Source organism: Cuculus canorus, chromosome Z (assembly GCF_017976375.1).
Source record: "Cuculus canorus isolate bCucCan1 chromosome Z, bCucCan1.pri, whole genome shotgun sequence".
Taxonomy (NCBI): Eukaryota; Metazoa; Chordata; class Aves; order Cuculiformes; family Cuculidae; genus Cuculus; species Cuculus canorus.
The window spans coordinates 13604836-13629853 of record NC_071441.1 but is presented as its reverse complement, the minus strand read 5'-3'; the positions used below and the strand labels follow the sequence as shown (position 1 = coordinate 13629853).

Sequence of the window (25018 nt, the reverse complement as noted above, 5' to 3'; positions counted from 1 at the left end):
TGGCCTGCCGCCCGCCGCCCTCCCTTCTTCCCTCCCCGTTAAACGGCGGGTCCCGCTGGCGGCGCCGCCCGCCCGGCCCGCGGCCGCCATGTGGAGCGCGGCGCTGCTGCTGCCGCTCGCCCTGCAGCTGTGCCCGGGGCGCGCCGCCCCCCGAGGTAAGGCGCCCTCCCGCTCGGCCGAGCCCCTGCGAGCGCTCTCGCGGGGCCGTGAGCATCGCCGGCTGAAACCCACGGAAAGCGGGCACGGAGAGGATTCCGTGTCCGTCCCGTGTTCGCCCGGTGTGTGTGCGTGCCCGAATCCTCGCTGTCATTGCTTCACCCGTCCTTCTCTGCCTCACTGTTTTCAAGCCTGCCTTTCCTCCGAGGAGAGCAAAAAGATGAGATTCTTCTGAAAATGAAATCTGCGGACCTTTTTTTCTTGTTCCTTCCAAACGAGCAATTGTCTCCTTAAGGTCTAAGAGCTGTGCCTCTCTGCAAATTCTGCTAAGAATGTAAAACGAGTTTTCATAACCACAGTGCTCTGACAGCCGCTGTTCGCTGTGTATGAAATACTCTTAAGCATGACTGAAAGGGTCATCGGGCTCTGGCAGAGGCTGCCCAGGTCATTATCCCTGGAGGTATTTAATAGGCGAGTTGATGAGGTGCTCAGGGACATGGTTTAGTGGCAGATAGGGATGGTTGGACTCGATAATCCAAGAGGTCTTTTCCAACCTGGTGATTCTGTGATTCTATATGTGTAATTTGCATTGAAAGACGGATCTTGTCATCCACTGCATTTACACGAAGATATCCCAAGAAAGGGTTTGGTAACATGGTGCCTGAGGGTCTGATTGAGACAATGTGCTTTATGGACCAATCGAGTGTTTATTTAGATATGCTAATTGTGAAAATTGCAGTATATGTTTTCTATAGGGTTAGACAGATGTTTGCAAGAGTTTGGTCATTACTTTTGGAATATTTCTCCTGTATTTTTAAGTGTTTGACTCTAGGGGAGATTTATTAGTCTCACAAGAATTGATATAAAACCAGCCAATAGACCTAGAAGACTGAACAAAATGTATAGCTATATTTTGTGCTATTAAAGACCCGAGTACTGTATTGTGGTGCTCCATCTGAGGAGACACAGCTGTATTTTATCAATGATTATTACCTGCAAAATGCTATTGTACAGTCATGAGTTGCGTGTCAGTCCCTTGCTTGGGCACTTTGCTATCTATGCACTAAGTGTAATGAAATACTCAACCTTTTGCCTGTGTTCCCTGGGTCGCTGGTTTCAGTTGGAGCAGTGGTTGCTGTGGGATGCTGTGAATCAGAACTAATAAAAGAGAAGTCCTTTGACCAAGTAGCATGAGGAAGCACTGGGTTGTTAGGATAGCCCCATCACCTTAGTGGACGATGTCAGCTTTGAGGTCATCCTGGGTAGAAAAGATTCCTCTCCTATCGCCCACTTTTTTTTTTGGTGTGAGAAATTAAATTTGATTGTAAAACCATGGTCTTCAATCAAGGTAAGGCACAATGTGCTGTCATGTGTGTTTGCTGTCTGCCTGGAGCTAGAACTGTTCTCTGGTTGCAGCTCCTACGGTGCCTGTGGAGTGGCAGTCGTACACAACGGCTAAATATGCCCTTCTATTTAAATAGTGCTTATGCATAGTCATTTATCAGACTTTATTGCAAAGGCATAGTATGTATGCTGCTTTAATAGCAATGGGATGAAACAGGAGAATATCAAGAAGCCTTGTGGACTGATTTATTGAATTTGGAGATGTTGTGGATTTAGAAACACTGAGGAGAAGCCCAAATTGATGTTTCAGTGCCATGAAGGGAGTAGCTGACATATGCATGAGTATAATATTAGACTCTTTGGTAATGTGTGTGCAAAAATTAAATGAAAAATTCTAAATATCTTTCACCATGCCTTCAGGGTTATTTTTTTTGTCAGGCCTGTCTGTCTTTATTATCCATGCCAGAAGGGAAGGATGACTCTTGTTTATATAATATATCTTCTGAGAAGTCAGTGAAGTGAGAAGGAGGTCATGAACATCGTATTGCTTACCTGGCTTTTTAGCATTTTAATTAGGGCTCTGAAAATGCCATCAAAATGATTCTTAGCATAAGTGCACTGGAAATCTGTCTGAAAATTTTCATGCTGGATCCTCAGTCTAATTGAAAAGTGAACACAAACTTCTGAATTATGAAAGCAGAAAAAGGTTTAAAAGCTTTCTGTTGAGATGCATCCTCAGAAGAGAAGAATTTTAGAGATGTATTTGAAAGCATTTGAATACCTCAGTTTGTAGACAAGATATTACTATGTTAATAACTTATCGATAATTCCTGTAAATAAAAACAATTACTAAAGGATGATCAGTTGGACCAAAATCTGTGTGATATTTTTATATAAAATCATAGAATAGTCTTGGTTGGAAGGGACCTTTAGAGGTCATCTAGTCCAGCCCCCCTTCCGTGGGGAGGGACATCTTTCGCAAAATCAGGTTGCTTAAGATGTCCCTGCCAGTGGCAGGAGGGTTTGACTAGATATTTAAAGTTGATCTCCATAGAGATAATTTTTGTTTTCATGCTGTTTATTTTAGGTAGGACAACTTGGGTTCATTTTAAAGTATCCATATAGGAATAGCAAAGAATGTACAATTTCCAATGGGTGGCTTCAGACTACTTTGTTCTTTGGTCATTGCCTCATATAAATGCTATTGAAAATCACTTATTTTTCAGTTTTTGATCTTCTTCCATATTCCAACAAGCGAATAGTAACAAACTTCTTGCAACAAGCACTTGGGGATCCTACACTGAATGAAGTGTACTTGCTTGCAACATTGAAGCTGCAGCCAAAGAGCACAGCTGCTGTATTTGGCCTGTATTCACCAGCTGACAACAGCAAGTATTTTGAATTTACAGTAATGGGACGGATGAATAAAGGTGAGTCCTTTGGAGTATGTCAGGGAAAACTAGTATTGGATCCATAGTTACTGGTGTGTCACAGATGGATTTTGAGAACTGTGTGATTAGCCTTTCTGCTTGAGTCATCGCTGTTGCATGCTGTCACCACTTAGGCGTCCCCCTCACAAGAAAAACAGAGTATGGGAAAGGAGTTTATTTGGTTTTCTTTTTGTTTTTTTTTTCCTTTTTGTTATTTTCTTTTCTCCCTTGGGACAATCACTGGTTCCTATTACTAAGGAATGTGAGGGACACACGCACATGCCACCTCATGCATATGAAAGGCAGGTTCTTGTTCTGCTGACCCTGGAAGTTAGATGTGACTATGCAAGACAAACATCCCTAGCACTTACAGGGTCTTTTGGGTGAATTAAAGTGTTTATTCTCCATTTATTAAGGGGTCACTGTGGGACCTCAAGTGGACTTTTAGAAATGGAGTGTTTTCATCGCTCCCTAGACCAGATCTAGGGTATATTGCAATTTTAAAGTTCAGTGAAAAATTGTCAAGTGATGTAAATTATTGCTGCTCCATTGACTTCACCACTTCTATGACAATTTCCTAGTGTAAATGTTGTAATCAGGCAGCTGAGTCCAATATACTGAGAAACTACTAAGAAATTTCAGTTTATACAAAGGAAAGTAATTCTGTATGCTTAAGAAAAACACACTTTTTGCTTGGGAAGTGTAAGGGAATGAGTTAGATGAAGCACTGGTAGTTTTATCAGGTCTGCCAAAATCCTTCTGAGGTCAAGCAATAAGAACTTTTCTGCTATGTATGTGTTGGGAGTTGGTAAGACATGGTCGCACAGCTTTATCAGTAAGTGTCACACAATTCCTAACACTGGCTTACCTAATTGCTGAATAAATGGTAGATCACTCATTCTTCATCTTGTTTATGTGTGTAAATGTTATACATGTGTATAGGAATGCATGTCTATACCCACGAATATGTCTGTATACATAGGTACAACTTTGAACATATCAAACTTTTCTCTTGATTTTCCAAGAATAACTGCGTGCCATGATGGTTACTAGTACACTTTAATTAACAGGCTCAAGAGGCTTTCTGGTGGAAGGTTACATGGCTTCTTTTGATTTTGTCCGCAGTGTGTTAGTGTTGTGTTTGAGAAGTGTCTGTGATGATAGGCAGCATGAAGAAACCTGTCCTGTCAGTGACCAGTGTTGAGTAGATTGGGGACATCTGTAACCTACCTATTGAAAAGGACTGATCAAACAGATGGAAGGCTTTTGCAGCAAGGCTGCTTCATGGAGGTCTCTTTGCCTACTTATTACTATAGTGCACCTTGTTGAGAGCATATGGCAGTGTGCGAGGAGTAGGCAATGTTTTCACATGTGACTTCTCTTTAAGTGTCCAGTATCCCATATGGCTACTACATACACTAAGTTAAACCACATCCAGGAGGTCACCACATGAGCTGAAACTATGGAATGCGGGGGCTGTTTGTGATCCTCTCAAGACTGGAGATCATCACTTCAGTAGTGAGCCAACACTGGCATCTCAGCAAAATGCGAAGTCTAAGAAGCTGCAGTTTTGGAAGGGTGTATACATGCATAGTAATTTCTCTGCATGACATTTCTACTTATGCACCTGAATCTGGTATAAGTAGCCCAACGCAGGCCTTAGTTATCCTTTGAAGTACCATGTTTGAGAACTGTATTCCAAATTGTGGCTGAGGTTTGTGAGGTTTTCTTGTGGTATACCTGATAGTAAAATGTTCATAATACCTACGTGTTTTTAAAGCACACACCTGAATTACTAGGCAACTGCTCAATTTGTTTTAGTTAGACCAATATACTTTTTCAGAGGCAAATGGGTTTCTTATCCTTTTTTAATGATTCCTATATGGAACAAACAACAGTAAGTGCCTAGAAGTGATGTTACTTAACAGTTCTTGAAGCATTTCCTATTTACTGGCAGTATTAGTAGTTTTATTGAAAAACTGTTTCTTAAACAGTACAGGTGAGCTACTTACTTTCATGAATGTTAGTTTAGAATATCCTAGCAGCACACGCTTAATGCAGGGACTTGGATGAGTAATAATCTTACAGGAGTGGAGGCTGTGGTCCAGTAAAGTCTCCATTCAAAAGCCTACTGTGCTTTACCGGATGGATATTTGGCTTTTGCTGAGAAAGGAATACTTGATCCTCCTTCCAATCCAGACTGTTTCTTGTCCTGAAACTATTCTGGCAGAGTCCATTCTGGGCACCATGGTCCTCTTTCTTTCTATAGCTTACTGCTGCATTTGGTCACTGAATGCAGGGCCCAGGTCCAAAGACCTTGCTTTCATATGATCAAGCGTGCATAATAGTCATGTAAGTAAAAAGCCTTCAGCCTACTTTGTCTTGCCAGATCTTTGAGCTTGCCAAGAAACGCTACCTTTTTAGCAGGTTACTGGTGACCTCATGCACTTTTGTGGAAGTCTCAGCTCTGGCAGTGTCTTGACACTGTGAAAACATTCCTGGTACTGATCACGGCTGCTTTAGCACTAGTGTAGACTTTATAGAGATATACCTTGCCCTGCTGCTATAAATCTGGATTCTTCTAATCATTAGACTGAGCAATTAGAAAAATAGTAGGGAACATGTACGCAGTAACTCAGAAGGTCACAGTCAAAAGATATCACATCATCAAACAGGGCACATTAGTAGTGGAGAGCTGTGAAGGTTATTTGTTAAATGAACAGAGATAGGATGAGTTCAATAGATGTTATTAGCTCTAAAGTTGATAACAGTTTTTCCTTCTGCTATATCCACAGTATTTAGTTGACCTCATGTTAGTGTAGGTGTTTCTTGAAGGTCAGAGTATATGTGAACTCTCGCTTGATGCAACAGTAGCAGCCCTCTGTGAACCTCAAACAGATGTTCACAAGAGCCAACACTTAACTGTTCAGGTGCCTGGTATCTGTGCAGCCTGAGTCCTCAATGCACGTAACTGTTACCACAAGGAAATAAGGGACATGCAGGCTGATGATCAGTACGATTTTTGAAACAAGATCTGTCTAGTATTGCGGAGTAGTTATATGCTCTCTGGGTACGCACAGCTTGTTGCCTCTGCAGGTATGCATTCAGAGAGCCAGGGAGAGATTGTGGAGAGAACTGGCTAGCTGGTCTGAGAGATTTAGCTTGCAAATCCTAGCTTACTGATCCAATTTCCTTAGGAAAGAGACATTTTTTTCATATTACGCAGTGTGTAAGAGTTTTTGTTTGTCTGCTGTTGGTTTTTTTTGATAGTGCATTTTACTTCATAAAAGGAGAATTTGTGTGAGTTATCGAGTATGTCATTCACTAGTACCTTACAAAAGAGTTGAGAGGGAGCTTATTCACCTTTAAGGGTGGAATATGTCTTTCTACATTCTGTTTTGGTTTTACTTACTATTTGTTACAGAGAAATACAGGTTATTGGCTTGTAGTTATTCTTCCTTTGATGTCTTTAGGGTTGAGTTTGGATACACCATCAGGTGACTTCACTGAATGTAATATGCATGTGAAACTGATTTTTCTAGTTGTACGTTTCTGTAACAGAGTATTTCTAAGTCTATCAGATACACACTTAACTAAGTGCTGGCTGCAGGCTGTCCACTACACCCTTTACCTTTACCACCTATATTTTAGCACAGTATGCCATGTAAAGTGACGTTAGTTAAGCCAGTTAGAAAGAACAGTGGAAAGCGCTGTGCAGACACTGCTGCACTCTGATAGTCTTTCTGTGTATTTTGTACTAGTGGTTCTGCGCTATCTGAAGAGTGATGGGAGGCTGAATTCGGTGGTCTTTAGCAACATCCAGCTGGCTGATGGGAAACCACATGCTGTCATCTTGTGGCTGAGTGGCCTGCAGCAGGAATCAAGCACAATAGAGTTGTATGTGGACTGCCTGCAAGTAGGTGCTCTTCAGGACCTGCCAAAAGCATTTTCAGTGCTGTCTCAGAGGTCGGCGGCAGTAGAGTTGCGGACTTTCCAGGAGAAACCACAGGTGAGAGGCAAAACTGGGAGCAGACTGAGTATGTAGAGGGGTCACCAGGCATCCTCTGGATCACTCAATCCAGACCTCAGCCCTTGCATAATGGTGCTTCAATAATACTTGAGTATTGTGAAATAAATGTAAGAATAAATCCCCTGTGGAACCGGTGACATCTTAGCTTCATTAAACCTGGTACGAGATATGCTATTTGTTTGAAACACAATTTTTAGTTTATTTAAAAAATTTTGCCTGCCTCACTTCATCTCTGATTTTCTTGGGGACTAGACTTTTTCAAGGGCTTAGCTGAGGCATTGAGGGCAGCTGTTTGTCAGCTTCAGGGGTTGGCACAGCTTCCCATCATCTCTGTATCAGCAGTCCAAGGTAAACAGTATCTTCCACAGCATCTTCCATCATCATTAATGCAAAATATGCATTCCTGGTATGTGAGATCATATGAATTGGAATAGTAAAGCAAAGTTCAAAATAAAACCACAGCTATGTGAAAATCTGCGAGGCACAGATTAAGGATTTTATTGCAGTTCAGATGGTGATGGGTGGCTTTGAAGGGGACAGTAGAGGACTGCTGCTTGCTTAGGAAATGGACAGCCTCTCTAAAAAAATAGTTTACTTTGTCTGATATTTCATATATTTTTCCATTCTTGTACCAGAACTATGAGCTCTTTTATTTTGTGAGTCCAGGATACGCTAGATCAGCTGAAGCTGGTAACTGGAGGAACACTTGCCGAAGTGGGGAACCTGCAGGATTGTTTTCTTCAACAAATTGAACCCATTCCTCAGTACACTGGTAAGGCCTGCAACCAGGAGCTGAAATTGTTCCATAGGATACCAGTGCAAAGAAGCTAATGTGGTGAATATTAAAAATGTGGAGATGCTCCACAGAAAAGTAATAACAATTGTTTGACTGAATTACAGCTATGATCATTTCCTGTAAATATTTTAGAAATAGCTCAGTTTGGAGAGAAGACAGCCACTGTTGCTGGGATAATGCTGTGAGTTTTTGTCCTAGTGAAGGAGGAGTCTGTAACGGCTGAAGAAGGTTTTTTAGCCTCATTTTTAAGACAAACTTTTGTAATCATGATCTGTTTGTGTCAACATTATAATATTTTAAGTTTTCAAGCTGCAGACAATTGCAGACAGAAAGTAATCCTAAATGTGATGCACTACTACAGGCCTTATGAAAATAGGTAGATGGACGGAGTAGCAAGACCTCTCAGCGTACTTATCCACATGGCCAGTATTCATCTTTTGTTGGTCGTTCTGTGATTCTGATCACTGGAGTGTCCCAAAGAGGGAAGGAACAAGGCAAGAAGAAGGATGCAGGAGACTGCAGAGCAAGTTGGCTATGGCTTACTGCAGGTCCACAGGTCCACATGAGAGAAGCCATTGCAAGGCAACCACTAGTCCTACTGCCAGTTAGCCAAGGCTTTTGTCACTTTCTGGACTGGCAGTCTGCTCCAAAACTAATTCCTTTTCAGCATGGTGGAGACTGAGCTGGGAACAGAGGGGAAAGAAAGGAGCTGAGGTTACTGGGATTCCTGCAGGTCCTCAGGGTCTGGGTGCAATCTCCTGTGATGGGTGAGGTTGCTCTCTAACCTCTTGATACAGCAAACCTGGGTTATATTGTGCCATCTGTATCCCTTCCTAGTCTCTGTCCACCTGCCTTTCTGCTGTGGGTGTGAGGGAGAAGAATGGGTTCATGCTGTATGTGCAGTATGTTAGTATGTGAAAACCATGGAGGAAGAATGTGAGTTTGAGGTTTGAAATGGGATCCATGACAAGTTCTCTCTCTTACACCCTTTCGCACCCTTCCTGCCAGGCCCAACCCTGTGGCACTGCTACTTTTGGTTAGAATAGAGACAGGATACACTAATTTCATAAGAGCAGCCTTAGCATAGGCATCAGCGGTATACAGTGAGAACAGAACCTGGTTTGCCTTTTAGCTATGCAAATCCTCGGTTGCATGTGCTTCTTTTTTCTTGGTCCTTAATATATATACATCTGGGCAAACAATAAAGAATTTTATCATCAAAGGCCTTTCTTTTTTCCCTAAATCAACAGGGATTTGTACATAGAATGGAAGGGTAGTTCAGTGTTTCCTCCTGGAAAAACTCACAGCTCTTGAGCAAGGTTTACAGATTACAGGCTTGCACTTTTCTTATTTGTAATTTTTTTCTCATTAGTCAATAATACAAACAGTAGTAATACAGAGACATGTTGTCTCTCCGTGGCTGAACCTCTTAAATTTAGTTGCTTGTTACTGTCAAGTGGAATCAGTATTATAATGATGATGATGATGATGATGATGATGATGATAATGATAATAATAATAATAATAATAATAATAATAATAAATAAAATCCTCACTTAATTTATTCAAAGTCTACACAGTCAAATCCACCAAAGGAAATGGTGCAAATGTTCCAATATCAATATTAACTCAGTGTATTGCACTTTGTGTATACTTTGATGATGGCCTTTTACAGGAGCAACATGTCAAACTACCACAATTTTGCCTTCAGGCAGCAAAAAAGGTGGAATGCAAATGCTTAGCTGTGTGGGGATGTGACCTATGTGTCTTGGTAACAACGTGTGCTTTTATATTAATTGGAAGATCTTTGGGAGAGCTTTCGACCTGAATAACTGTACATGAATTTGGCTGTGTGCCTGGTCATTGCTCACTGCTGTGGCAGCAGCGTTCCCTCCGCACTCAGCCTCTGAGGCTGAGACACTTAAGCAGCGTAGATGAGAATGTGATGAGCAGACAGAGGCTAAACATATGTATTTGAATCTTCCTGTGTGAGTAGGAAAATACAGTGTGAGATACACTGCGTTTGATAGATGAGATTGGTATGCTGTGTAATCATCATCACAAAATCATTCGGGTCAGAAGGGGTTGTTGGAGGTTGCCTAGTTGATGTAGGGTGCTTTAAACTGACATAGTGTAAAAAAAAAAATAGCAATGTTGCACCAGATCAAAAAGTTTTTTAACCTAGCTACTGTTAGAGACAGTATGCCAATATAGACACAAGGGCAGGAGTACAAGTAGAAAGCAGAGTTAGTGTGGTTTTCCGTGGATGTTTTCCTATTCTCCAGTAGTTTGTGGTATATGAGCCTGTGTTTTGTACTCAGTATATGTTTCCTTCCCCAAATCTGTCTAGTCAGCTTTGAGTGCATGATCAAGAATGTCTCCTGGCAAGAAATTTATCACGCCTGAGAAGAGTTCTCCTTCTGTTTACTTTGAACCTATCTCTTCATACTTCCATACGTGCAATTTGCATATGCAGCTTTCTTAGAGGATTATAGGCTGTCAGGAAACTGTTCTCTTGTCAGCCATCATCCATTCTTTAATCGTGGATGGATCTCTGGCCAAGTAACCACAACCTTTTTGAATGACACTTCAGGACTCTGACTTTGCAGTATGGGGGCTGAGTTCTTACCCCTAATCACCAGTCATTCTGCTGCGGGCATGACCTACTGCAGGACTTGGCTTTAGATAGAAGAGGAAAAAAAATGGTCTATGGGAATTCATCTGTTTCTGCTCAGCTGTCTAAATTTGCAAACAAGACATGTAGTTCATGGCAATATAGCCTGTTTAGTCCACCTTAAAGTTTAACAGTCTGCAGTACAGAGTAGATCTGGGTTTGATTTAGATGCTAGCCAACAAGCAGCATCTGAAATCTTGAGAATTTTTTCCAGATCTCAATCAATAATGTCTAAACCATTCTTTGAAAAAAAAACAAGCAAAACAAGAACAGACCCCAGCATCTGTCCTGACAGCCTGCATGCCAAGTTCTGCAGTGGGATTCTGAGATACCCATGATGTTAAGTCCTGGTGCCTTCCACCCTAATAAAAATCAGACAAGCTCTCATCCTACTCGATGTGCTGCAGCACGGCAAGCTGGAGTCCATTGAGGATAATTTCTTAGTCCAGCTGATAGAGACCCCCACCCAAGAAGATGCAATACTGGACCTTATGGTCACCAATACAAGCGAACTCATCAGTGACATTAGGATCGGTGGCAGCCTAGGCTGCAGTGATCATGCACTGATGGAGTTCAAGGTCCAGAGGGATATGGGACAGGTGAGAAGTATAGTCAGGACACTAAATTTCAGGAAAGAAGACTTCCAGCTCTTCAAGGAATAATCAGTAGGACCCCCTGGGACATGGTCCTCAGAGACAAGGGAGCAGACCACAGCTGGAAAATATTTAAGGAAGCTTTCCATAAAGCGCAAGAGCACTCAGTCCCTGTGTGTAGAAAATCAGGCAGGAAAAGGAAGAGATCGGCATGGCTGAGTCAAGACCTACTGGGTAAACTAAAAAAGAAGGAACTGCACAGGCAGTGCAGGCAGGGACAAGGGACCTGGGACATATACAGAGATGCTGCCCGGTTTTGTAGGGATGAGGTCAGGAAGGCCAAGGCACAGCTGGAGCTGAACTTGGCAAGGGAAGTAAAGACTAACAAGAAGGGCTTTTACAGTACGTCAATCAAAAGAGGATGGTCAAAGAGAATGTATGGCCACTGATGGTTGGAAATGGTGATCATGTATCAGCAGATGAGGAGAAGCCTGAGGTGCTTAACTTTTTTTCCTCAGTCTTTACCAATAACCGCTCTCCTCACCCCTTCTCGGTCATGGGAGAGCAAGATGGTGACCAGGTGGTAAACACCCTCCCACAGTAGAGGAGTATCAGGTTCGTGACCACCTGAGGAACCTGAACATATGTAGGTTTATGGGACCTGATGAGATGCATCCCAGAGTCTTGAGGGAATTGGCCAATGTGGTTGCCAAGCCACTCTCCATGATATTTGAAAAGTCATGGCAGTCAGGAGAAGTCCCTGCTGACTGGAAGAAGGGTAACGTTGTGCCCATTTTTAAAAAGGGTAGAAAAGACGACCCTGAGAACTACCAACCTGTCAATCTCACCTCTGTGCCTGGGAAGATCATGGAACAAATCTTCCTAGAAGCTATGCTAAAGCATGTGGAGGATGGGGAGGTGATTAATGGCAGCCAGCATGGCTTCACCAGGGACAAGTCCTGCCTGACCAACTTAGTGGCTTTCTATGATAGGGTAACCGCAGCAGTGGACACAGGTAAACTGACGAATGTGATCTACCTAGACTTCTGTAAAGCCTTTGACACGGTCCCCCACAACATCCTTGTCTCTAAATTGGAGAGAGATGGATTTGATGGGTGGACGATATGGTGGATAAGAAACTGTTTGGATGGTCGTATTCAAAGAGTAGTGGTCAGCAGCCCAAAGTCCAGATGGAAATCCGTGACAAGTGGTGTCCCTCAGGGGTCCATACTAGGACTGATGCTCTTTAATATCTTTATCAATGATATTGGCAGCGAGATTGAGGGCCTACAGAAAAGCTGGAGAGGGGCTATTCATAAAGGCTTGTGGTGATAGGACGAGGGTGAACAGGTATAAACTGGAGAGGGGCAGATTTAGACTAGACATTTCTTCACCATGAGAGTAGTATGACACTGGCACAGGTTGCCCAGGGAAGTTGTGGATGCCCCATCCCTGGAGGTGTTCAAAGCCAGGTTGGATGGGGCAGCCTGATTTAGTGGGATGTCCCTGCCCATGGCAGGGGGGCTGGAACTAGGTGATCTTTAAGGTCACTTCCAACCCTAACTATTCTATGATTCTAAGCTTGGGACTAGAGCAGAGGCAGTTTCTGGAAGAGGTGGTTCCCAAGTCTTCAAATTTGTTCAGTGTTTTGATAAGAAAATCTGAAATGAAGAAACATATTATTTGAGGAGTTGGACCATTCCCACTAAAAAGTTTGGATGCAGTTGGGCATGCTCTGAAGTATAAAAAAATGAGGTAGACATTAAGAAAAGCATTTTGCATTTAAGGTTACTCACAAAAGTAACACATGAATAAACCTCCCTGAAGTCATTGGGCATAGCAGCAAAACATCCTGCCTGCTTAGAACATAAAAAACCCCATATATTTGTGGAAGTTGTTTTGACATATAGTTGAAGAGAAGTAAACAAGTGGTACTCAAGAGAGCTACCAACTTAGGAGTGAGCTACAAAGAAAATTCTGTGAGCTACAGTGCTAAACATGCTGTCTGCTTCTCCTCTGCCACTGGGCCAAAACGAGTGTTTAATTTAACAGATAAAGAGTTTCGTGAAGATATTGGGGCAATTCTGGTACTTCGCTATGGCTCATTACAGATATAATTTTTGGTCTTGTCTTAGAGATCTTTTAATTTGATACTTGATATTGAGACCCAGCTTTAGTGTGAGTTCAAACTTTGCACCTCTGAGAAGGAAAAACAGCCATGAAACTCACGTACAGTGTGATGAGGTGCCTTTTGGAAGAAAAGCCAAATGACTGTCACAGATAGTAAAAGCATTGTTTTCATCAGAGCAGGTATTGTGCAGTGAGCTTGCTCAGAAAGCTGAGTAACTTCGCTTTGAAAAGTGTGCAGGAATTGATTGAGATGACATGGAATAATACACTTATGGGGGTGACTTCGTATTGCATGCACAGATACTTCATGCCCCTGCATTGTCTTTTTGTCACAAATGTGTTATCACAAAAACCCAGTCTCAAAATGCTAAGATTTCACTTAGGGTTGCTGGTCTCGGGCCTGGGCAGGGGGAACCAGTAATGCTGGGAGCATAAGTTTCCAGCTGTTAGGTCTTACTAGAGAGCCTTGACACTGAGGTAATCATAGAAAAATCACAGACTGTTTTTCTTGTTGTGGAGAGGTTTCTCCTTTACTTGCCTCTGTGGTATGCAGTGGAATCCATGTTCCACAAAAGCCTTGAGTTTGTGTAAATCACTATAAAAATTGGAGCTAGTTACTGTATTTGCTTTAAGGATTCCTGCAAGACTTAAGTAAAAGTAACATCTGCCCTCCTTGTCTCCTCAAGTGTTTCCATCTTACCTCAGAAATTATCATGACAAATGAGAAGAATTATGTGCATTGTGCGTGGTTTTTTCAATGCTGTTTCCCTGCAGGTGATTTTAATAGGCAGCTGATGGGTCAGATGATGCAGATGAACCAAATACTGGCAGATGTGAAAGACCTTCTCAGACAACAGGTAGGGTATAAAGGCTTCAATATGAAATATCTCAAGCTTGCCACTTTTGATAGAGTCTGGGCAGAAATTTCATAAGCAATGAACTGCTGTAGAGAAGAAGTAACCATTTAGGTGCTGGTACTCTCTGCTTGCTATAAAGGGTCCCACTGAATGTGGGAGTGTAGGGAACTTGTTTATTCAGATCCAGAAAATCTAGTGTCTTTAGTGGAGAGGAGCTAGAGTGGCCATCCTAGCCCACTGTTAAGTAGAGGTAGGTCTGTTGCAAAGAAATGAAATTGCATTTATTCCACTTGCTGATGGGTGTCAGAACTTGAATTGCTGTGGTGGTGCATGCCTTTGGTTAAGCATGTCATTCCTAAAAGTCTTGTTGATGATTGCTGGTTTGAATTACAACCATTATCACTGTCCTTAATTTTATGGAGTATAAAGAGTATTTTATTTCAAGATAGAGTACCTATGTTGCTTGATTTGAGTGGCAGCTTGGGGAAAATGATAATGGGTTCTACAGGCAGCCAGGTGCCAACTGGAGCTGCCTGTATCCAAATGATGTTTATTTCCTATATCCTTAAGGTCAAAGAAACAACTTTTCTGAGAAATACCATAGCTGAGTGCCAAGCATGTGGTAAGTATTTTTGTTACTGTCTGTAAAAGGCAACCAGATGACATGTATAGTCATTTTAAAACTAGTATTGTTTGCATCAGCTTTATGTGGTTTCTAAGAAGTAATTCTATAAAATTATCGTGTCCAAAGTTCTAGGTGTATTGGACACAGATTTAAAATAGATTTTCTTTAGAGAAAAATCTTTTCGTTTCCATAGACTTGACAGTCACCTTTTGGTGGATAAAACCCCATTAAATCAAGCAGTACTACTCACCATGAAGTGCCCGTCCTCACTCTGCCACGTCTTTCTGGGAAGGGAGACATTGCCTGCCAGATATCTCATTAACTATTCTTAGCAGAAGGAAAAGAGAGGAATCATGTTCTACTCAAGATGAAACTGTCTGAGGGAGGTCCTATGCAGTCCACTAACAAAATAGCCTTAATTTCCCCTGTCAGGGGATACAGCAAGCTACTGGGCCATTCCCGGCATGAAATCTCTTCAGACGCAGCACGGCTGGTAGCAGGATAGTGCAGAAACATGAAGACCCTGCTGTGCAGTATCTTGTGGATCTCTTGAGAGCACTTGCCAGCTGAAGGCAGTGATGGATGTTTCTTTCAGTCACTGAAACTGTTGTTCTTTCTGCATTAAAGGTTTGGGAACTGTGAATTTTCCAACTCAGCTTCCTAGGCGCAGTAAACCTAAATGCGAAGTTAATTCCTGCTTCAGGGGAGTCAGGTGCATGGAGACAGCAGAGGGATTTCAGTGTGGCCCCTGCCCTGAAGGGCTCACGGGGAATGGAATTACCTGCTCGGATATTGATGAGGTAAAATAGTAACTTTCACTGAATTAAAAAAAAGGAGGGAAAGAAACTAAAACCCAACTGTTTTATATGTATCAATAGGTTGCTGATGCTTGCACAGTTAACATTAATTCTGGTTTGATTCCACTTCCCTGTATTGCCATTGCTGCAATTTTATGGAGGTTGTATAAGTGAAAACTTGAAATACCCTGGTGAGCTGAGAACTTAAAGTATTTTAATGTTTGGGAATTAAAAAAAAACCAAACGAACCAAAACAAACGTTTGATGTAACTGCTTCTATTCCACAGGAAGATGCAGTATCTTCTGTTACAGGCAGAACTGCAGAAGCACTTCTTGTCAATATGGGCTTTGTTTCTTTAAATTGTAGTGCTCCCAAACTAGCCTTGGAGACCTTTCTTCAACCAAGAATGGAGCCATGTTTTCAGCCTTACCTTAGAAGTCTATGAAAGAAAATAAGCATTTATAGTTATTGTTCCTTTTGCTTCTTTGTGGTTGTGTTGGAAGCTTATAATGTTGACTTAAGTCTTTTTTTTCTTGTGCTATAAGTTAGACATTCAGAGCTTGCTTGTGTTGAGGACTGAGTTAATAAATTTGCAATATCGTAAACAATTAAATAAAACCTTTCTTAATTGGAATGTGATGCCTATTCAGAACACAAACAACAAAACCACTTGTATCTTCACTGCATTTTTTTTGTGCAATGATTTTTGCTATTACTCTTCAGGGATTTTTGTGGAAAAGCACCAGGAAGTAGTAGACCAAGGAGCTAGGAGAATTAAGTCATGAACTGTGCTTGTGGATCACAAAGTACTACCAACGTACCTGCCTAATGATGTAAAAGAGCAAAAGCAATTCCTTTTTTCTCCTTCCTTGAAAACAGGATGTGTGCTTTGACTGCTTTTTTGGGCTACTCCCTCATGTAGGCCGTCAGCAGAGAGGATGCAATGTGCCCAACTGATACCTGTCTGTGAAAAACACTGAGGAGAGAAAGTGGGTTGAGTATGGCAGTTTCCTGAGTTGTAGGTGATGCCTTTTGTTTTGCCGCACAGACGCATGGCTTGGGTTGTGTCTGCTGCAACAGATGGTGAAAAAAGAGGTGAAGATCTGAAATGTGAATGCAATAAGTGATGGTGAGACAGCTGTGGTGCAAGTTTCATGCCACAGGGAAGCATAGTGAGAGAGATTCAAGTTCAGCCTAGGTGGATCCTTCCAGTACGAGTGGGTTCCATGTTGTGAGCCATGCCCAGACTGAGCAAGGCAAGGCAACAATCTCTTCCTTGACATTTTCAGGGTTGAAGCAGCTCTACCTCTGACAGCAGTGGTGGGAAAACAAGCTGAGAATGGCCTGTAGTGGCCTGCCCTTACCGTGGTTTTCTGTGAGCAGCTGGGCTCTGCCACGAGAGACTGATGCACCTTCATGTTCCTGCCACCGCTCCACAGGGCAGACTTATTCTCACGTTAGAAACAGCAAGGAAATCTTGCCAAAACTGTGTCTTGGTGATACAGTCTTGCTTGTGTGCTCTTTGTGTGGACACTGCTACTAAAGTTGTACCTAGTCCAGTGTGGTTTTGTTCAGCAGTAAATACCTCCTTTAACAGCTGGATTTTCACTTGTAATTGCGCAGGGGGGAGAAAAGAGAAAATAAATGGGAACAGCTTTTAAGTGTCTTATAGGAGGGGATGTGTCATATTATTTGTTTCCCTGAGTTAGCCGAGACTAAGAAGGAAAGTTTTTGGGTTTTTTTTTAAAGCTCTTTAGGAATCTCTTCTGATAGAGCACCTTTCTACTGAATAAACTATTTCTGTGCTTCCTAATAACTGGCATTTAAAAATAAGTTCTTGTGCAAATTCTGATAGAGACAAATCTAGAAGCTTCCTCACTAAGAGATGCCATCATCTTTTCTGAGGCTGTTAATGTCTCTGCAATATGCTCCCTTATTCATTACCTGTTTGGAGATATTGCTTTCATATACTGGGCCTTGTGTTTTGGGAGCTGCAGCTCTTGTTCTGTGTATGGTGTCATTTGAGTGCCATCTGCTGTCTGTAATAAAATATCCACAGCATAAAATGTCTGTCCTAGGTTTACCATTTTCCTTATGCTATGTGTGGACCTACTTCAAACAAAACTTTCCACCAAGCACGCTTTGATGTTATACATTAATTTTCTTGCTCCCTTGTGTGTGTGTTTGGCTACTAGTTGTAAGTTCATTGTAAATGAATATCATCTGGCTTATTATCCCTCCATCTTGCAGATGTATTTCTGTTAGCCATGAAGGGGGGAGGAAAGGCATATTTTTAAAACTCTTTCTTTCTGATATCTCTTATTTATTGTTATCTTTGAGCCACATGCTGCATGATGGCATGTTGATGTTTTTGATACTCCTAGAAATATTACCTAGGGGCTAGTGTTGATGTCGTAGGGGCAGCAGTGAGGGATGTGGTTCCCAAACTGGCACCCACAAGGCCAGTAAAATGGGTCACAGCTGTTCTTTAAAGCAGTGTGAGGCAATGAAGCAAATGGTGCCTCAAGGCCAAGGGTGATGCTTTGAGTATGTGGCATTTTGGGATAAATGCTGTGGGGTTTTTGTGGACCTCCAGTCTTGAAAGGTGTCAGTGCCACTGACATATACCTGCTCATCTGGCTTGTGTTTGTCTTGCTTCTGGCTATACGATTTGCCCAAATATAAATGAGGGAAAATGCTGTTGCTACTTCTGTGTGTACAAAACACAACTGCAGGACCATTCTGTGGTTTGGAATTATGTGGCCTTCTTGATTTTGTGGTCTGGACCCTTTCAGGGGGCTCTCAGTCTCCGAGGGATGTGGACCTGCCCAGCAAATGGAAGAATTAGGGATCAGAGCTTCGGGCATCAACTACAGGCTATGATGGAAGACTGCAAATGTTACTTAAATCACAGAGAAAGCTGAAGACCTAGTGGGGTCAGAAATACCTGCATAGATTGTTTCCTCTGTAAGCCAGCTCTGAATAGATGACATGCACGTAGCTTTGCTTTTGACTGAGAGATCTATGCATGTAGTCAAGAGTCTGGGTGTTCCTGAAGCATGAACGTGTGGGGTTTTTTTTTGCAGTGTCGTTACAACCCTTGCTTCCCTGGAGTGCGATGTGTGAACACTGCTCCGGGTTTCCGATGTGAGACCTGTCCCCCAGGGTATACCGGACAAACCCTGCAAGGAGTAGGACTCAGCTATGCCAAGAGCAATAAGCAGGTGAGTGACAGCATCCCTGCAGCAACCACGGTTGCAAGATGCTGGTTTATATCAGTGCGTCTATATCACATTGTATTTATATTTCAGTCTTTTCATAATTGCCTTGTGCACTTAGGCAGAGTGCAGAATGCTTCAATTAGAAGATGTGAGTTGTGTTTACTTGGTTTTAATTGGGGGCATTAATAGTCTAATACTTGGAATTGGTATGGAGACAAGGGAAAATGTTCTCTTTGTAGATATCCCTGATACATTTTAAAGAGGGCTTTGTTGATTTCTGTACGCTGGCTTTGAACTAGGAAGAGTACGACAGAAAAGGCCAATGTCATTTTTGCCATGTTCATTTAATGCCATACAAGGGGAACATTGTCCTTGTCTAAACTCTTGTGGGCAAACTATCCTATAGTTGAGAATTTCTCAAATGGCGGTGTGTTTTCAGGGTTTATATATGCGTGGAGATCTGTTGGAAAATTAGCCTATGGGTATGTCTGTGCCATTCCAAGAGCAGTTTCAGGAAAGGATGTGACTCTTCTAGACTTAAACTTCAATGGCTTTTCTTCGACTTGGATCTCAAAATGACATTGTTTTTACTACATGTTGATTTGCTTTATTGCTAGGTCTGCTTAGATATTGATGAATGTCAGGATGGTGGACATGGACTCTGTGTTCCAAATTCCCATTGTATAAACACTTTGGTAAGCACCTTTTTATTTGTGGCTTTAAAAAATCTTAAAATTTTATATTTAAAATTCCATGAAGCTAGGATTGGATTTGTGGCTCTGATTGAAGAGCTGAATAATATAATTTGTTTGTTGGCTTAATCTAAAACAAAGCATCCTTTCCTCTTTCCTGAATAACAATAAAAAATTCAATACTTGATTTGTCATCAACATGTCCATCTAAGCTGTATCTATACTGCTTTCCCTGAGAAACAGCAGGAATTCTTCTTTCCACAGCATCCAGTTATGAGTATTTTATTGCAAGGAGCCTCCTTTGATAGGTTACTTCATTTGGGTATTAGTACAGTACCAGATATCCCTCTAAATTAATACCTAGAACAGGGATGCAATTCGTCCAATGCTTTTAGAACACATATATATTAAATCTAGGAGAGCAAGCATAGCAGAGTAGAAAGGGTTTGGAAGATTTTAGGATCTAGTAGAAGGGGCATACAACCATGTAATGCAACGCTGCCAAGTTCACCACTAAACCATATCCCTAAGCACCACATCTACATGTCTTTTGAGTACCTACAGGGATGGTGGAGGTGATGAAACACTGGATAGTGGACGAACCACCTCCCTGGGCAGCCTGTTCAAATCCTTGACAACCCTTTTATTGAAGAAATTTTTCCTAATATCCCTTCTGAACCTCCCCTAGTGCAACTTGAGGTTGTTTTCTCTTGTCTTATCAGTTGTTACTTGGGAGAAGAGACCAACACCCACCTCACTACAACCTCTTTTTAGGTAGTTATAGGGAGCAATAAGGTCTCCCCTCAGCCTCCTTTGTTCCAGACTAAACAACTGAAGTTCCCTCAACAGCTCCTTGGAGGACCCGTGCCCTAGACCAACTTTGTTACCCTTCCTTGGATGCACCTCAGCACTTCAGTGTCTTTTTTGTAGTGAAGGGCCCAGAACTGAACACAGTATTTGAGTTGTGGCCTCACTACTTCCAAATACAGGGGGATGATCCCTTCACTATTTCTGCTGGTCACAGTATTTCTGATACAAGCCAGGATGCTATTGGCTGCCTTGGCCACCTCAGCACACTGCTGGCTCCCATTCAGCTGGCTATCAACCAACACCTTCACATCCTTTTCTGCCAGGGGGCTTCCAGCCACTCTTGTCCAAGCCCATAGCATTGCATGAAGTTGTTGTGACCCAAGTGCGAGAGCCAGCACTCAGCCTTGTTGAATCTCATACAGTTGGCCTTGTCCCTTTGATTCAGCCTGTCCAGATGCATTGTGGAGCCTTCCTTCCATCAAGCAAATCAATGCTCCTGCACAACTTGGTGTCATCTGCAAACTTACTGAGGGTTTGCTCGATAGCTTCGTTCAGATCATTGATAAAGATTAAACAGAACTTTCCCAACACTGAGCCACTTGTGACCAGCCACCAACTGGATTTAGTTCCATTCACCACAACTCTTTGGGCCCAGCCATCCAGCATATTTTTTACCCAGTGAAGGGTATGCTCATCCAAGCTATGAGCAGCCAGTTTCTTCACAAGACTTTTGTGGGAAATGGTGTCAAAGGCTTTACTGAAGTCCAAGTAGACAACATCCACAGACTTTCCCTCATATGCTAAGCAGGTCACCTTGTCACAGAAGGAGATCAGGTTAGTCACACAGGACATGCCTTTCCTAAGTCAGTGCTTACTGAGCCTGATCACCTGTTTGTCCTATAGGTGCCACTTACGCTATTGTCAAATATTATTCCGCTGTTGCTGGATGCACAGAAAAGGCTTTCTCCATAACAAGAGAGAGGTAGAAGTATTCTGCAGATGTAAAAGTGATCCTTTTTGCAACTAGGTATGCTTAAGGCTACCTAGTTTGAACACTAGTAGTTCGAACCTGTGTGCTTTCCTTGTGAATAACATTGTTTTTCTAGGCCTGTTTTGTCGGTTAAATGTTTTTCTCTCTTTTTGTTGTGTGCGTGTTTTTTTTTAAATATCTAGAACTCTTCTGTCACATACTGTATCTAATTACGTGACTAGACATGACTAGACCTCTTTAGGAGCCATCCGGCCCTATTTGCAGAGGGCAACAAGTGGCCTGCCATGTGTCAAAACAGCAGTGTGGTTTTTTACTCCTGTCCCCCTTTAGAGACAGTTTAGTCTGGAACTGCTGCCTTAAAGGCTATTTTAATGCATTCCAGGGCTCGATATAGGACAGAATATACTGAACAAATTCAGCAGACTGCAGAAGGTATTACCCTGGCGTCCATTAGGAGAAGGTGGATGGGCTGGTATGTTTTATATAGGCCATGCCATTTGCGTGGCCTAGTGGTTATTTTAATCTTCAGTCATCTATGTACTTTCATCTTCAGCCTGAAAGTATGCAAACAGCTGAGAGTTAAAATTTTGAATGAAGGTAGGAACAGAGGACAAAAATAATGCTCAGTTGGGTAGTAAATGTATCTCTGTCATGGTGGACTGGGAAGATGCTGAAAGTTCGTCCAACAGGCTTTGTATGAGAAGTTGAGTGAAGTTGTGTGAAGTGCCTCAGTTTCACAAAGGGAGGTGTCCAGTTTGTCAGGGAATTTGTCAGAGATCTGCCTGTTTGTGTTCCTTGACATGCCAAAATAGTTACTTCTGTAAGAAAAAAAGACTTTTCAATTAACTTTTATGTCTGCCAGTATGGGAGATAGAGATGAAAGCCTTGTTAGATGTCTAAACAAGACCCCTTCTTATTAGCAGTTGTCCACTTATGTCTCATATAGTGATTGTCCCAGCACAAATTGAGAATCTTTGGCCTAGCTCCTTTGGGTTTGTTTACACAATACAGCGGCATAAATGTGAAATATATATGTATGCATATAGGTAAACCACTGCAAAAGGTTACATGGATGTTCTTATTACAGTGTAAATGAGGATGACTGCTGAATTGCTTTCTAAAGGACAAGGTTTAGCTCAAATTGGCTTAAAAATATTTAAGTTTAAAAAACCCAACAAAATAGGGCAAAGGCACGATGCACTTTCTTGTCTCTTTGGTTGAAAGTTGTGCCCAATTGGGTTTAGATAAACTGGTGGGTCTGCTTAACACTGAAATAAGAGCATCCAATCTCACTAAGCAGGTGATCTCAGAATTTTACACAAAGTTTTGGCCACCTGGAAGCAGTTCTGAGTATGCAGGCAGGGACAAGGCATCATGAAAAAAGCTTCTGCTGCTATGTGACTTTGCTGTGGCTTAACAAAAGCCTTGTCTAAGCAAGTTGGAGTTGAGCGTGTTTTCCAGCATACACTGTAGAAGCCAAACCTGAATTTCACATAGAAAATACGGTTTGATCACGGTGCCAGAGGCCTCAATGGCTGAAAAGCTGCACTTGCACAGTGTAAGCAATGTGACATCAATCTTGCTCATATACTTGCCTTAAAAGAAAAAGGAGTCCTGTTAAGGCTGGCTAGTCACTTTTCGTTCTTACAGGGGTCATACCGCTGTGGCCAGTGCAAACCAGGATACATAGGAGACCAAGCCAGGGGATGCCAGGCTGAGAGGAGCTGCAGAAGTCGAGCCCTCAATCCATGCAGTGTTCATGCCCGTTGTATTGAGGAGAGGAGAGGAGAGGTGACATGTATTGTAAGTTCACAAATTCATATATTTGTAAAGTGAAAAATAGGCTGGAACTGTGAAAGTCTGTGTGATCTTGTTATATGGTCGGGTGTTTTAACCAGATTATGGTACGTTGGCCCAGACCAGCTACAAAAATAACTGACCTGAGTCTATTTTGCAAGGGTTGTCTTCTTGAAGCATGTCTGTAAGGCAGTCATACTCATATTTATTGTGTCTGTGTAATTGGATCTTTTGGGAATGGCTTTTATAGACTTTCCATGGTGTCTTCAGAAGTGCTGTCAAATATTACTTTACAGAAGACATCACAAGGGCAAATTCCTCTCCCGGTGCTCAGCTACATAGCTGTGAGTAGGGACCCTCTCTGTAAAGCCAATGTGCCTGTATTTGCATGCTGATAAAGATGGTACTTTTCTTAAGTGAGACTACAGATTCTAGGCACAAGTAGGCTGTACTTTGCTTTCCAGCCCTGGGAGGAGTGGAGCACCAAGTGGCGTATGAACTTTCATTTTTAGTGTCTAAATGGATTATATTACTTAGTTGTTTGAGCTTGCGAAGAGAAGGAAGAGAATAATATTGTGTCCTAAATTTGGACGCAGTGCATGGTTCTACTGGCACTTGCTTTGGTCTCATCTTCAAGTACAGCTATTTCAAAGAAGATGAATCTAGGATATTTAAGTCTGTGCTGTAATGGGAAGATGGCTAGATATTTGTTAGGCAAGTCCTCATTTTTAGAGGAGGCTAGAGTGTGACATGCAGTTTTATGCTTCTATCTTCAGTTACAACAAAATTAGGCATTGGTTTGAAACAGTACCAATTTAATTGGCTAGGAGAAACTTGTATGCAAGTGCAGACTGGTTACTTTGCTGGTGCAGACTTAGTAACTATCAGCATAGTTTTATCTTAAAACTTTCTCTAGTTGCAGATGCATTCTTGAGATACTGAACAAAACACAGTTATCCTATCTAACCATGGGCCCCTTGCTGAGATGCTAGATGCATATTTTGCCCACATCTTCTGTTTTCTTTGGTGAGGAGCCAAAATTGATTCCCAAACAGTGTCTAAAAGAAATCTATTGCTCTCACTGAAATCATTAGGTGTTGCAAGCACATGTTCCATTTAACATCAAGGGTTAGCTCTTCTTTGCTGTGCCTAGACATAAAGAACTTGAAACAAAAATTTTCTTTCCACATTGAGAGTTGTACCTCATTGTACCTCATTGTACCTCATTGTACCTCAGTGTCTGTCCATGCCTTCAGCATACTAGTGTTTTCAAGACTGATGTGAGGTTTCCCTTTTGAATATTGCTACAGTGACTCATTAACATTTTGGTAGTACTACTATGGTGTTTTATTGATAGTGTGGCATTGGCTGGGCTGGTGATGGTTATATTTGTGGAAAAGATGTTGACATTGATGGCTACCCTAATGAAGAACTCTTATGCTCTGCCGAAAACTGCAGGAAGGTAAGAAGTTCTTTCTTAATCCTATAATAATTCAAAGCATGAAGGGGTGAAGAGGAAGAGTGGAAGAAACGGGACTAGATGTATTAATCTTTTTTCAAGTTCTTGAAATCTTCTGGATAAGTTGTATTTAATTTTATTAATTAAATTTAAATTAAATTAAATTAAAGTTAATTAAAACAATAGAAAAAGTCATTACAATTATGAAGGTATTCAGTTTACCCATAGAACACCAGACGCATCTCATTTTTTGTCTAGGACAATTGCAGATTTGTCCCAAACTCTGGACAAGAAGATGCCGATGGTGACGGGATTGGCGACGCCTGTGATGATGATGCAGACGGAGATGGCATTCCCAATGAGCAGGTGCTGTGGGTCTGCAAACCACAGGGTTTGCAGGGTGCAGGGGTCTGTGCAAACAGAAGAATTTCACTTTACTGCAGTAGGCAGCAATTTTGAAACCTGTCTCTCTGCAATTTGCCATAGATTGTGCCGTACCCATCACTGTCAGGAGCAACCTAAATCTTGTCTTTTTCTTTTATGTAATTCTCGCTATTTATAAGACCTAAAAAAACCCAAGCTGTCTCACCCAGCCTTAAATCCTCCACTATTACA

General features: G+C 41.9%; 1 protein-coding gene across 1 annotated transcript in view; it reads left to right on the top strand.

Moving 5' to 3' along the window:
* THBS4 (thrombospondin 4) overlaps positions 1 to 25018 on the top strand; it is a 37149-nt gene continuing 12131 nt past the window's right edge. The window contains exons 1-12 of the mRNA XM_054054662.1: positions 1 to 155; positions 2727 to 2930; positions 6692 to 6939; positions 7627 to 7732; positions 13928 to 14010; positions 14581 to 14632; positions 15263 to 15435; positions 18520 to 18657; positions 19272 to 19349; positions 22798 to 22950; positions 24302 to 24406; positions 24662 to 24769. Coding sequence (XP_053910637.1) covers positions 89 to 155; positions 2727 to 2930; positions 6692 to 6939; positions 7627 to 7732; positions 13928 to 14010; positions 14581 to 14632; positions 15263 to 15435; positions 18520 to 18657; positions 19272 to 19349; positions 22798 to 22950; positions 24302 to 24406; positions 24662 to 24769 — 1515 coding nt within the window. The 5' untranslated portion in view covers positions 1 to 88. The remainder of the gene's footprint in view (positions 156 to 2726; positions 2931 to 6691; positions 6940 to 7626; positions 7733 to 13927; positions 14011 to 14580; positions 14633 to 15262; positions 15436 to 18519; positions 18658 to 19271; positions 19350 to 22797; positions 22951 to 24301; positions 24407 to 24661; positions 24770 to 25018) is intronic.